Source organism: Orcinus orca, chromosome 7 (assembly GCF_937001465.1).
Source record: "Orcinus orca chromosome 7, mOrcOrc1.1, whole genome shotgun sequence".
NCBI lineage: Eukaryota > Metazoa > Chordata > Mammalia > Artiodactyla > Delphinidae > Orcinus > Orcinus orca.
In genome coordinates, this window is record NC_064565.1 from 72,013,116 (window position 1) to 72,026,243 (window position 13,128).

Consider the following 13,128-nt stretch of genomic DNA (forward strand, 5'->3'; position numbering starts at 1 on the left):
TTGATGGACACTTGGATTGTTTTCATCTTTGGGCTATTGCAAATAGTGCTTCGATGTTCATTTGTGTACAAGTATTTGTTTGAATATTTGTTTTCAAACACTTTGGGTATATACCTAGGAATGGAATTGCTAGGTTATATGGTAGTTATATGTTTAATTTTTGAGCATCTGCCAAACTATGTTCAATAACAGCTGTCCATTTTACATTGCCAACAGCAATTAACATGAGTTCCAAGTTCTCCATATCCTTGGCAACATATGTTATTTTCCTTTAAAAAAATTAGCCATCCTAGTAAGTATGAAATGGCATCTCATTGTACTAAGCATACTTTCTTGTTCTTGTTTGCCATTTGTATATCTTCTTTGGAGAAATGTCTGTTCAAACATTTTGTCCACTTTAAAAATTTGGTTGTTGAAATTTTACAGTTATTACAAAATATTGGCTATATGTGTTGTACAATACATCTTTGAGCCTATCTTACACCCAATAGTTTGCGCCTTCCATTCCCCGCACCCTATATCGCCCCTCCACTGCTCCCCACTGGTAACCACTAATTTGTTCTCTATATCTATTAGTCTTCTTTTTTGTTATATTCACTAGTTTGTTGTATTTTTAGATTCCACATATAATTGGATACTTGACCCTTATAAGATATTTTATTTGCAGATATTTTATCCTATACTGTAGGTTATCTTTTCACTTACTCTGATGCACACAATTATTTAATTTTAATGAATTCCCATTTATCTATTTTTTTCTTTTGTTGCTCATGCTTTTGGTGTCATATGCAAAAACCATTGCCAAATCTGTGGTTGTGAAGATTTAGCCCTATGATTCCCTTCAGAGTTTTGTAGATTTAGCTTTTCTATTTAGTTTTTGATCCATATTGAACTAATTTTTATTAGTGTTGGGTGTCTGACATCATTCTTTTGCAAACTTAGCTTTTGTTGTATTGAAAACTCTGCCCTGATATACCTTTGTGCCTTATCCTTCCTGTAGTTATTGTTATAAATTACATTTTTGTACATTGTATGCACAATGCATAGATTTATAATGATACATTTACGTTTTAAATCACATAGGAGTAAAAGAGGAGCTACAAAGTAAAATACAGTAATACTGACTTTTATATTTACCTATGGAGTTACCTTTACCAGTGTACTTTATTTCTTTGTATGGCTTCAGGTTACTCTCAAGTGTCCTTTAATTTTAGCCTGAAGGGCTCCCTTTAGCATTTCTTATAAGACAAGTCTACTGGCAACAACTCCTTTAGCTTTTATTTATTTGGTAATATCTTAATTTTACTCTTTGTTTCTGAAATATAGTTTTGCCGGTTATAATATTCTTGATTGACAGTTTGTTTTTTCCCCGGTTAGGTAGGAAAGACAAGGGTGAATTAAAGTGCCACAAAGCTCTCCTACTGTGTTTAAGTCATCTTTACCTTGATTCAGCAATTGCTTGGTTGCTATAAACAGTTGGTTATTTTCCAGAGTTTTGACAAGTTGATTCTGATAATTTTTACTTATTTTTTTGTTTCTATGGAGGGTCAGGTTCTTGGAACTCTCTACTCTGTCATTTTCACTGACATCACACAATAATAGTTTCTAAACATTTGATATCTTCATGTAGCCATGTAACTTTAGATTCCCAACATCACATTCCTGTAATGTTTCTTCTGATGATCTAATTGTGGCCAGTGCTCATTTCTGGTTTCATAGATCCCTCCCCTTCAGACTCCCCAAGCTGATTTCATCCCAAATGCTCAAATATCACATTTATGTTTGCTCTTCTGGCTCTTGGCTGCCTGTGTCAAGATCTCCATGTTCTCAAGGTGTGAAGCAGAATTCCAGCAGCCTCCAGGATGAAGGTCTGCATCATCACCATGCCCAGCTCTGGTCTCAGTGCCTAGAGGACACAGCATACCTTGACTTGGCCCTTCCTGCCACATGTGCATCTCTGAATGATTATTCAACATTAGAATTCACTTAGAAAGTTATAGGCCAGCATCACACACCAGGTTTTTTTCTCTCCAGCAGGAGTTCTTACGTTCCCACAGCAGTTCAGGGGCTCTTTCCCTTGGCATTTCAAGTTACAATTTAGTTGCCAAGAGACGAGATCACATGGATGGATGTGGGAGCCACTGTGGCTTAGAAGTTTGTCTTATCTCACAAATAGGAGCAATTATATCTTGCAAAATGTTCTGTGGGTATAACTTCTATGGTCCTGGCAAGGGACAAACCTAGTTTGCACTCAGGGAAGTCACCAGTTAGGGCTTCCCACCAAGTATTAATAAATCCTTCACACTCTTCCCAACCCAAATGCAGTTTGGGAAAGAGGAGTTATTTTCAATCATAAGCAAAATTGCCTAATAACACAACTAATATTCCATCTTTATTACATGCCTAAGAAACAGCTGTAAGTTACACCAAGGTTAAATTACTCTATAGAGAAGATGTTTGCTAACCCATTACTCATTATTTCATTACATATACATGATAAATCATTCATAATTACATATATAAAGATAATTTTGAGAGAGAAAAAGAATATATCTATTTCTATATAATGTGATATTATATTTCTCATAGACTTTGACTACTATTGTCCCTATATATTATTTTCCCACTATACTTATGCCAAAAAGATGATTAAAATATTAACCAACCCACAATCATTCCATGTTGTTAAAGATCATGTGTGAAAAAATTCACCAGATTTATTTTATCCTTTTGTATTGGCTATAAGGATTTACTTATACATGTTTAGAGAGCTTGGAAGTATTTGGAACAGTCTAGTTATTTATTAGGCCATAAATATGAATGTGTGATAGGAAGAGCCATACAATGGTAATTTTTGTTTCAGTTTTAAAATATATCTAATTTTTATATTTCAAATTGAAATTTAAAAATCTCTGCTCAAAGTAAAACATGCTAGTGAGAAAAAAATGGCAAAATACCATAAATGGAAAACAAAAGTATAATTCTTCTGATTTTTACCTTACGAAGAGAAATATTCATTGACATTTGTGTATTTTCTAGCATTTTTAGTCTATTTCTATAGATGCAGATACATTTAATTATATTATAAAGTTATTAGCATGCTATTTTTAAAACTAGCATTATAATACAACAATATTCCTAATATTTTAAACTCTTAGCATTATTGGTATTAGCTGCATAGTATTTTCTTATAAAATTGAACCATAATTCTTAACTATTCTTCACTTTAGGCCACTCAAGTTGTTTGTATATTTTTTAAAATAAAAGTGTCAATATTTCTTAGACTCAAGTTTCCATTGCTTTCCCTGTATACCAAAGATCTTAGTGAGATTTTTGTTAGCAAACTTTCAAAGCTTCCTATTGTATGAGGAAGTTAATCACTGCCATCCTGTGCCAATTCAATTTGAGAAGCATTCATGAGCACTTAAAATGCATGAGACACTTCTCATCCAGCACTTAAGAAAATGAACTGAATGGTTGGAAAATCAGTTTTAGACATAACACATACAGATTGCAAAGACTTTTATATTAGAACTAGAATGAGATTTGTGTCCACAAAGAGAAACTTGAGTTAATGGAATCTAAAGAATGAGAGGCCTTGGGGAAAGATATTGTTCAGATCTGATATGCCATTAAGAGATTAGATGCTTTTAAAGCTGCCAAGAGAAAAGTCCAAATGATACACATTCATGATAGTAATGGGAAAAGAAATTTAAAAAAGAATCTTCCACAGATTCACTCAGCATAAAGCCATTGATTAAATAATGACTAGAAGGAAATTACACATTGAAGTGTGATACCATTCACTTGAATAACAACCTTCCCTGAAGAAATATATTTGCTAACATTCTAATAGAACCCAGTGCATATTGTCTTCCAAGAGAGTTAAATTGATTCAAGAAATAGAGATGGTGATTTAGTTGTAATTCTTTGAAGGTATTGCTCTATGTAAGATAGAAAGCATACTTAGATTTTTCAAAAATCACTGAAAGCAATTCTTGATAGAAACAACTATTGGGAATTTAAAGGAAATTTTTAGCCTGTGGAAACAGTAATAGTGAGTAACATATTAACTTAATAAGATATATGAAAATAGGAACAGAAGTATTGGACCAATTCAAAGGAGTAATGGATTTACTTGTAGTAGAGAAAACATTTAAGAAGGTAATTATTATTAATGTTCTAAATACATATTTTATTTAGTAAAAACTAACTCCATCTTAAAAGATGACATTGAAAGCATCAATCTTAGGATGCAAAAACTAGAAGGGACTTTATACATCATCAGCATCTTCATCTGAGGAAATAAAAGGTCTAAGAATTTGATATTAATTATCCAGTCACACATCTAGTAAGTAGGTATATAAGCCAAGATTACATTCAGCAGCAAATAAAAGTAAACTCAGATAAAGTTGGCTTTTATTTATTTTTTTCCAAACTACATAGGTAATCAGTCCTAGAATAATGCAGTAATTCAATGATGCTATTGGGAATGGGGATCTTTTCATTTTTTGCTCTGCTATCTTTAGCATCTAGGCCTTCTCTGCCAAGCTGACAACCTTACAATTGAAAGATGGTTGCTTCCCACCTAAGACTCCCAATTACACATGGGTAAGAAATAAAAAACATGGTTAAAAAAACATAAAGAATTTTTCTTTAATGAGGCTTATTTTTTTGTAGGCACCTGCTTACAATTCAATTAGTGAGGCCTGTGTCACATATCCACTCTTATTACAGGGAGGCTGAAATTTTTATCATTTTAATTGAATATCTTTCTGACCACCCCACCTCCCCCCAAACTGGAATTCTACTAATGAATTAGAAGGATGTAATTGATAATATGAAGGCAATTTGCATTGTTCACCACAAACATCATAACTAGATATCCATCTTCTGGTGAAAACCTGTATTAATCAGAGTTCTCCAGAGAAACAGAGATAATAGAATATTTATTTATCTATTTATCTGTCTATCAATCTGTCTATCTCTCTATCTGTTGACTTGTTTTCAAGAATTGGCTCACACATTGTAGGAGCTGACAAGTCCAAAATCTGCAGGGCAGACTGCCAGTTTGGAAACCCAAGAAAGAGTTGATGTTGCAGTCTCAAGCCCAAAGGCTGTCTGGAGGTATAATTCTTTTTTCCTGGGGGACTTGTCTCATCTGTTAAGGCCTTCAACAGATTGAATGAGGCCCACCCACATTATGGAGAGTAATCTGCTTTACTAGGATTTAAGGAGTAAACCTGCTTACTCGTCTGATTTAATGTTAGTCTCATCTAAAAATGATCTTAGATGAGATTAGCATCTAAAATCTACTGATTTAAATATTAGTCTCATCTAAAAAATTCCTTTACAGTGACATGTAGTCTGGTGTTTGACCAAATATCTGGGTATTGTGGCTTAGGCAAGTTGACACATACGGTTGACCATTATAAGTCTGTCTCTTATCAGTTTGCCATGCATAGATATCTCCTTAAACTATACTCGATCTCCAAAAAAAAGACAACAACAGGCAATATGCTTCCTAACATGATACAACTATCCTGTATACAATTGAAAATGCACTGACTTGCTCCCCAGAAAAGGATACAAAGTTGTTGAGTGATGTTCACTCTTCTCCTTGATATCCTGTCACTTAAATACTATGATGTAAATTCAACACATCATATATGATAAGAGAATAAGAGACAAAAGAAAATATATATATTTTTTTCATAATTAAATGAGGAAGAAATACCCATGACAATTACAGTTCTCATTTCTATAACTAGTCGTGGTCATAGTTGGTATTTATAACTGCTTTATTCCACTACTCATTCCCTTTGCCCTCAGCAAGCACCTTAGCTGGTCATGGTTCTTTCCATGATGGAGTGACTCAAACCTTCATTCCTGAGGGGTCTGGGCCATTAGTAATACTGCTTGAATTGGGTGTAGTGTTTCCATCGACTTTAATCACAGGGCATGATAACTCTAAGAGACACCAAAGGGATCTCCTGTATTCCAGACATAATCTTCCTTACCTCCACTGTGGCTACCAGTTCATTGTTTCCTTGGTAATCAGAATCAATTATCTCATCTAGCACAGTACCTCCCTTCATTGCCTTTTGATTCAGTGGCATAAGAAGCCCAAAGCAGCAAGGTAGCAGATATAACTTCCAACTCAGTGGAATACTTGATGTGTCTCCTGGTGGAATTGTTCTGCAATTTGGAACTAAGACTTCTAGTTCAGAAAAGCATAAGGTTGTGGGTACAGAAAGCAAAAATTTTGCTAGTGGACCACTAGGGGTAATACTGAGTGGTGCCACCTCAATTTCCACCCCTGTATGTTTGAACCCTTCAATCCTGGTTATGAGAAAAATAGCATCATATACTGGACACTAATTCAGAGCATATACAGCCTCCTAGAGAACATTGCTCCAGCCCTGCTAGGTATTGCCACCTAGTTGGAAATATAACTGAGTCTTCCAAAGGTCATTCTACCATTCTATCAAACCAGCTACTTCAGGATGATGGAGAACATGGTAAGACCAGTGAATTCCATGTGAATGGGCCCATTTCCACATTTTTATTTTTTTGCTGTGAAGTGAGTTCCTTGATCAGAACAATGATCATAAATGTGGAGTATCATGATGGTAGAAATGGCATCGGGTAAGTCCATAGATTGTAGTTTTGATAGAAGTGTTGCATGAAGGGAAGGTAAGTTCACATCCAGAGTAAAGGTCTATTGCAGGAAGAACAAAACACTGCCTTTTTTTTTTTTTTTTTCAAGGAAGCTGTCCATCGTAATCAACCTGCCACCAGGCAATGGCTGATCACACCTGGGAATGGTGTCATATTGGGGGCTCAGTGTTGATTTCTGTTGCTGGCAGATTGGGCACTCAGAGAGTAGTCCTGGTTGACAATCAGTAGGAAGCTGCAGCTCTCAATCCTACAACCAGAAGGAAATAAACTCTACCAACAACCTTAGGGAGCTTGTGAGATGATTTTTTCCAAGACAAGCCTCCAGATGAGAAAACATCCTGGCTAACACCTTGACTGAGCAAAGAACAGGGATACTGACTTACAGAAACTGTGAGATAATAATGTGTGCTGTTGAAAGCTGCTAAGTTTATGGTAATTTGTTAAACAGAAATAGAAAATAAGCCTAATAGAAAAACTTACCTAATCACTCTATTTGAAATTGCTATCCCTCCCCTTACTTCCTGCACCCTCAGCTTAAGTTCATTTCATCCACAGCACTTTTCACTATCTACTATACTATACAACTTATTTACATGTTTTAATGTCCATTTCTCTCAACTATGGTGAAAATTTCATGAAACAAACAGAGATTTTTCCTCCTTTGTCACAGATATATCAACTGTGCTTAGAATAACAGCTGACAAGTAATGGACACTCAAGGAGTACTGGCTGAAAGACAAATGAAAATCTGTATCACATCCCAATAAGCCTGTCCTAAAGAGTTAGAAAGCTTGAATAACATATAGAAGAGTAAATATAGGAGCTAAGTCACAGGAAGTGTTCCTGGAAATCCTGATTCCGGTCTGGTTCTACCACTTGTACACAACTCTGAACAAGTCTAAAACTTGCTTAACTTCAGTTTTTTCATCTCTGAGTATGGACGATAACGATAGACCTGTTTGCTCACATGCTTATTTTCAGAGTCAAAGTAATGTATATAATATTGCTTAATAAATTTTAAGGAACAATATTAATTCTAAATGAAGAAATACAGGTGGCCAATATATATGTAAAAATATTTCTGCTTCCTAGTAAACAAATGAATTATAGGCAAAACATTAATGATATATCACGTATTGACTGCCAATTAAACAAATTTAGTAGGGATGCTACCAAATATTGTGTATATTCCCAATATACTGTTGCGAAGAGTGAAATGATGGTATAAAGCTATGAATAGCAGTTCGGAAAACATCAAAAAAGTGCATGTTTATCTTTTATTCTAGCAGTTTTTCTTGTAGGAACCTGCCTTTTGGGTGTAATTAGACTAGACAGGTGTACAATATATAGATATAAGAATGTTCATAAAAGTTTTGTTTGCAATTGTAAAACAATGTAATTTACCTAAATGTTTAAACACAAACTGATGTGTTATTTAAATGGTATCTTTCTCTCTCTCTCTCTTTTTCTCTCTCTCTCTTTCTCACATTGAATAAACCTTTGCCACTGTCTTAACACCACCATTAACCTGAGGCTAGGATCATTATAACTTTCCCAACCATCCAACTCAATGGGTTTTCCTGAGACCATATCTGGGGATTAATGACCTGTGTTGCCCTTGTGACATTCTATTTCTCTATAGACTAAGAGAAGTAAATCAGTGGGAAAGTAGAGTAGACCCTCTGAAATGGTATCATAAACAAATAATATTGATTCTTTGTTTTTTCATTCCTTATTGCATATTTTCAAAGTGTACATTGAATTATATGTGAGCGTACATTATAATTTGTTTTGTAATGCAGTAGCTAGGCCACACAATTTCCTTTTAACATACTTTTAATTTTCTAATTCTTGCTGACTGTCATTCTTATCTTGACATTTATCACTAAGGATTTCTTTTGAGTGATTCTCAGTAAATTGTTGAGGAAGCTTTTGAAATAGCATTGATATTTCCATAAGCCTCACAGGTATTATCTTGTATATTCATTTGTGTGGAACTTAAGTTTTCTTTCCATTTGGCATTCTCAAAAGAATTTACTTGGTTTCTATTTTTTGCCTTTCAAAATTACTCTACTTGATATAAAATATGATGAAGGACTTTATTTTTCTGCAGAAAAATGCAAGAAAGTATATAAAGACTGATAAATTTTATCCTAAAACTGACCAGAGTATTTGACCAGGCTTATAACCTCTGCAACTAAATAGTCCCTAAATGTTAGTCAAGTTTATTTACCTTGGTATCTGGAAGTCTGTCACTGAGATAAGAAAATTATGTGTACATAGAGGGAGATTGAGATCAATAGGAACACTTGAATGTAGTTTGGTGCTCCTTGACAACCTCTACAAGACTAAAACAACATTTGCATTCTTCACTTTGCTGTATACCTGAAACTAACACAACATTGTAAGTTGACTATACTCCAATAAAATTTTAAAAAAATAAATAAATGTACACAGTTCCCTAAATCATCATTTAGGGGCCGATTCCAGCCATATCAATCACTCGGTTATATCACAGATAATACAACACTACTGGCATTTGATAATTGACAGACTCCTTGCTTTTTAACTATTATGTCAGTGGAAATGGATTAGGTCAAATCATAATGGTTAATTTGAAACAGTAAATAGTGAAATTCTTGGCGTTTCATATACTTGCTTTAGAAAAGCTTAGCTTTTTGTTAGGAGCACTGTACTTTTAACTTGCATATATATGCATATTTATATAATAGAAATTAACATTTATTCTAAAAATTTTATTTAAAATAGTCAAGTCTCTCTTTCTTGATTGTTGTCTCCAGTTACCCAAAGAATCTAGTAGGAAAAAAAATTATGTCTGCTTCTTAAAATATCACTATTTATAAATAGAATTTTTTAAAAATCTTTGAACGTTAGTTCTTTTATTGATATTGCAACTTTCTTGCTTTATTTTACTTGGCACTTCGATTCTTTTAAATGTTTATTTTAGAGAACTAATCTTCTACTTTCTTTCAAATCCTCTGTTAGCATCCTCCTCCTAACCCAAACCCTCTCTTGATTGAATATCTGTTTCTTAACAGTGGCAGGTGGTATTTCTCAGTAAAGGTAATGCATATCCTTTAGGTCACTCAATTATGCGCATCCAATAAATCACTAATTTTACTTTTCCTCTCCACTGCAACTCCCTTAGAAAAGGCTTTTATTGTTTCTTACCTGGTTCATTGTGATATTCTATTTATTGGTTGCTTTGTCTTTAATCTTGTTCTATGGCAAAGTTTCATGCATACTGATGCCAAAAGAATCTTAATAAAGTAAAAGTTCTACTGTGTCACTGCATTGTTTAACTCCTTCAATGTTTCCTACAGTCACACTTAGTCATATGATAGACAGGGTTCCCCATGATTTGGTTGGACCCCATAATTCATCAATTCTCCTTACTTCCACAAATACACTCTGCTCTAGCCATCCTTCTTTACATCGTGTATTTTTCTTTTAGAGTATGCATGCTTTTATTTCTATGTTTATACAAAAGAGTTTTCTTTTCCCCCAAATATCCTCTCACTTCCAACATCCAACCCTTCTTCTTCATGCTCTTTTATATCCTTTAAGACCCAGATCAGATGTGACTTTCCCCAGGTAGCCTACCTGGGGATTGTTGGGGCACCCCTGTTCTGTCCTCGTATGGCACAATAAGAATACCTCAACCACTGATTGCCATTATCTCTTCCTGTGTGTCTTTTCTCCCTATTTCTGTAAAATGCATATAAACATACACTCACACACACTTGCCCACACATATAGTCACAGACACAGAGACACACACCAGATAAAAGTAAAAACATTTTCTTTACTCTTTGAAAAATATCCCAGCCATTTAACAGAATGACCATTGCTGGTGATCAATAAATTGTTGAATGAGTCTTGATATGACTTCAAGATTTTAGGAAATACAGATGACCAAGACTATGAATATTTAAAATCTAGAATTAAAACTTTCTTGCCGTAGTATCTCTAATTCTACATATTTTAATAACAAATAATTTAATATGTATTATAAAATTGTAGCTACATTTGTTATGATGCAATGATATATGTCAAAATTTTACTTTCTATGAAATACTAGTACAATTTAGCTATTTATGACATGGGTTATCTTTTATTTAAATTCAACTCTAAATAAACTCCTTCACAAATATGTCAATGTAAATGATCTCAAAATATCTTTGTGCTATGTTAAAATAAATATTCTAGAGTAATCTCATACATATATATGCATATATATGTATATATACCTTATATAAATCCCATTAATTAAAGTATTAGAGATTATTTGAAGTTTAAGTTATGGTTCTATGTAGGAGAAATTGAGCAGACACAATCTAGGTTGACCAAGAATCTAATATTATTTCATTAGCATGACTTTTTTTTTGGCCGCACTGCACAGCTTGTGGGATCTTAGTTCCCTGACCAGATATTGAACCCGAGCCCTTGGCAGTGAAAGCATAGAGTCCTAACCACTGGACCACCAGGGAATTCCCTAGCATAACTATTTTTGAAGTAGGAAAATACTTAATTTGGAGGATCTAAGTGATTCTACGTAAATCAACAAATATTTACTGAGTAGGTCTTCTATAGATCAGGCATTGTTCTAAGACCCTGGCATACATCAGTGTATATACATAAGGCATTTATTAAGATTTTGTTCAACCACTTCATAAAAATGTGATTAGTATATGTTTTATTCTCGTAAAGCCCTATTCTAAGACTGATGTATCACGATTGCATAACAACATGAGCTCCATGAGAAAAAAACAGTACTTTAATCATTTTTAATGACTATATACTGTCTCTGTGAAAGACTATAGTGAAAATATTTGGGGCATGGGACCACTTTGGGATATCTTAAATCATGCTACATACATGGCTATTTATCAATTCTATTCAAGTTGACATGTTCTTTTTCTGGCCTTCAGCCCCCAAACTGAGCTCCTTTGATACAGATGAAACATATGCTCAATATAAAAAGAATTTACACAAAGACACTTAATTTTCTTCCCAGATCTTGAATTACTTGGGCAATATGCCTGGTATTTGAGGGGAGGGACTATTTTAAATCACATTAGTAGAGGGTATTTGCCTTATGGATTAACATAAGACATTTACTCTTAAAAAATATGAAAAGGATCAGACACCTTTCTAATATAGAGCACATCAAAATATGATGGAATTTATCGTATATAACTGAAATACACAAGCTTAATTGAATTTATTTAAAAATTAGGGGTTTATAAGACTCCAACACTTCGTCTAAATTAGGTAGAGAAACTTGGCAGGAAACAATCAATAAGTAAAGAAGAAATTTTTCCTTTCCAATTTACCAGGGTATAGGTATATCTTTTGATACAGTGTAATAACATGTTTTGGCATTTTTTACAAGCCAAAAGTGCAAGAAAATATTTTGTTAGAAGTGGATGGTCACAAATGCTGTGTTTTCCTTAGATGAGATCAAAGATGATGTACCGGAAAATTCCAACAACAACAATAGTAACTTTGACATTGCCATAGACCTAAATACTGTTAATTACTTTTGTATTTTTTAATAGAGACTCAAAGAACTAAAACAAAGGGAATTTGCTCGAAATGTAGCATCTAAATCCAGGAAAGATGAAAGAAAACAGGAAAAGGCACTCCAACGCCTGCACAAGCTGGCCGAGCTAAGAAAGGAAACTGTATGGTGAGTCTACAGTAAAATGTTAAGTTTTCTTAAAACATGACAACAACAAAAAAGGAACTGAATAAGGGGCACAAATCTATCTATTTCTGTACCCAGAATAAGATGCTCACATTTTCATGGCTTTCTGTGGGCAGTAAACAGTAAATTGAATTTGAGTTTTATGCAAACACCTGTTTAATGCACATTTCAATAAAAAGCCAAATTACTATAATTTTAGTTTGTAAAAAAATTAATTTTACATTATTCTTCTCTTTAAGCTATCTTAGTTGAATGCTATTCTATTTCTTGGTGAAATTCAAAACATTTGATTGAAGAAGAGACCAAAGCACCATCTCGTAGACTTTGTTATAAATGGAGTTTTAGGAGGAACTTATTTTTTCATTGAAAATTTGGAGAACTTTTATTTGCAATGATCTTTAGAACACATATGGAGTGAAAAAGAGAGGTTCCTTGCTCCATATGTATTCTTAATATATAAAGGTCAGGAAGGCCCTATGCATGTCAGAGGTAGGTTGAAATTAGTTTCACTGTGAATGAACTCTAACTGGACTATTAAAACTTTACAGCTCTTACACTTTGACCTGCTTCTAACAGAGAGCAGCTATAAGGTTATAAATCAGAACTTAAAAATTCAGGCCAGGGCAATGTTATGAAAAGACAGCCACCCTTAGGGTACCCCCCCATTAAATAGGCCTCTCTGATTATTGTTTAAAACAAAGCTATTTTATGCCAAA

At 33.9% G+C, this 13,128-nt stretch overlaps 1 protein-coding gene across 1 annotated transcript in view; it reads left to right on the plus strand.

Moving 5' to 3' along the window:
- ZNF804A (zinc finger protein 804A) overlaps window positions 1-13,128 on the plus strand; it is a 317,543-nt gene that overhangs the window by 299,378 nt on the left and 5,037 nt on the right. Inside the window, exon 3 of the mRNA XM_004267407.2 lies at window positions 12,264-12,394. Within this exon, the coding sequence (XP_004267455.1) occupies window positions 12,264-12,394 (131 nt within the window). The remainder of the gene's footprint in view (window positions 1-12,263; window positions 12,395-13,128) is intronic.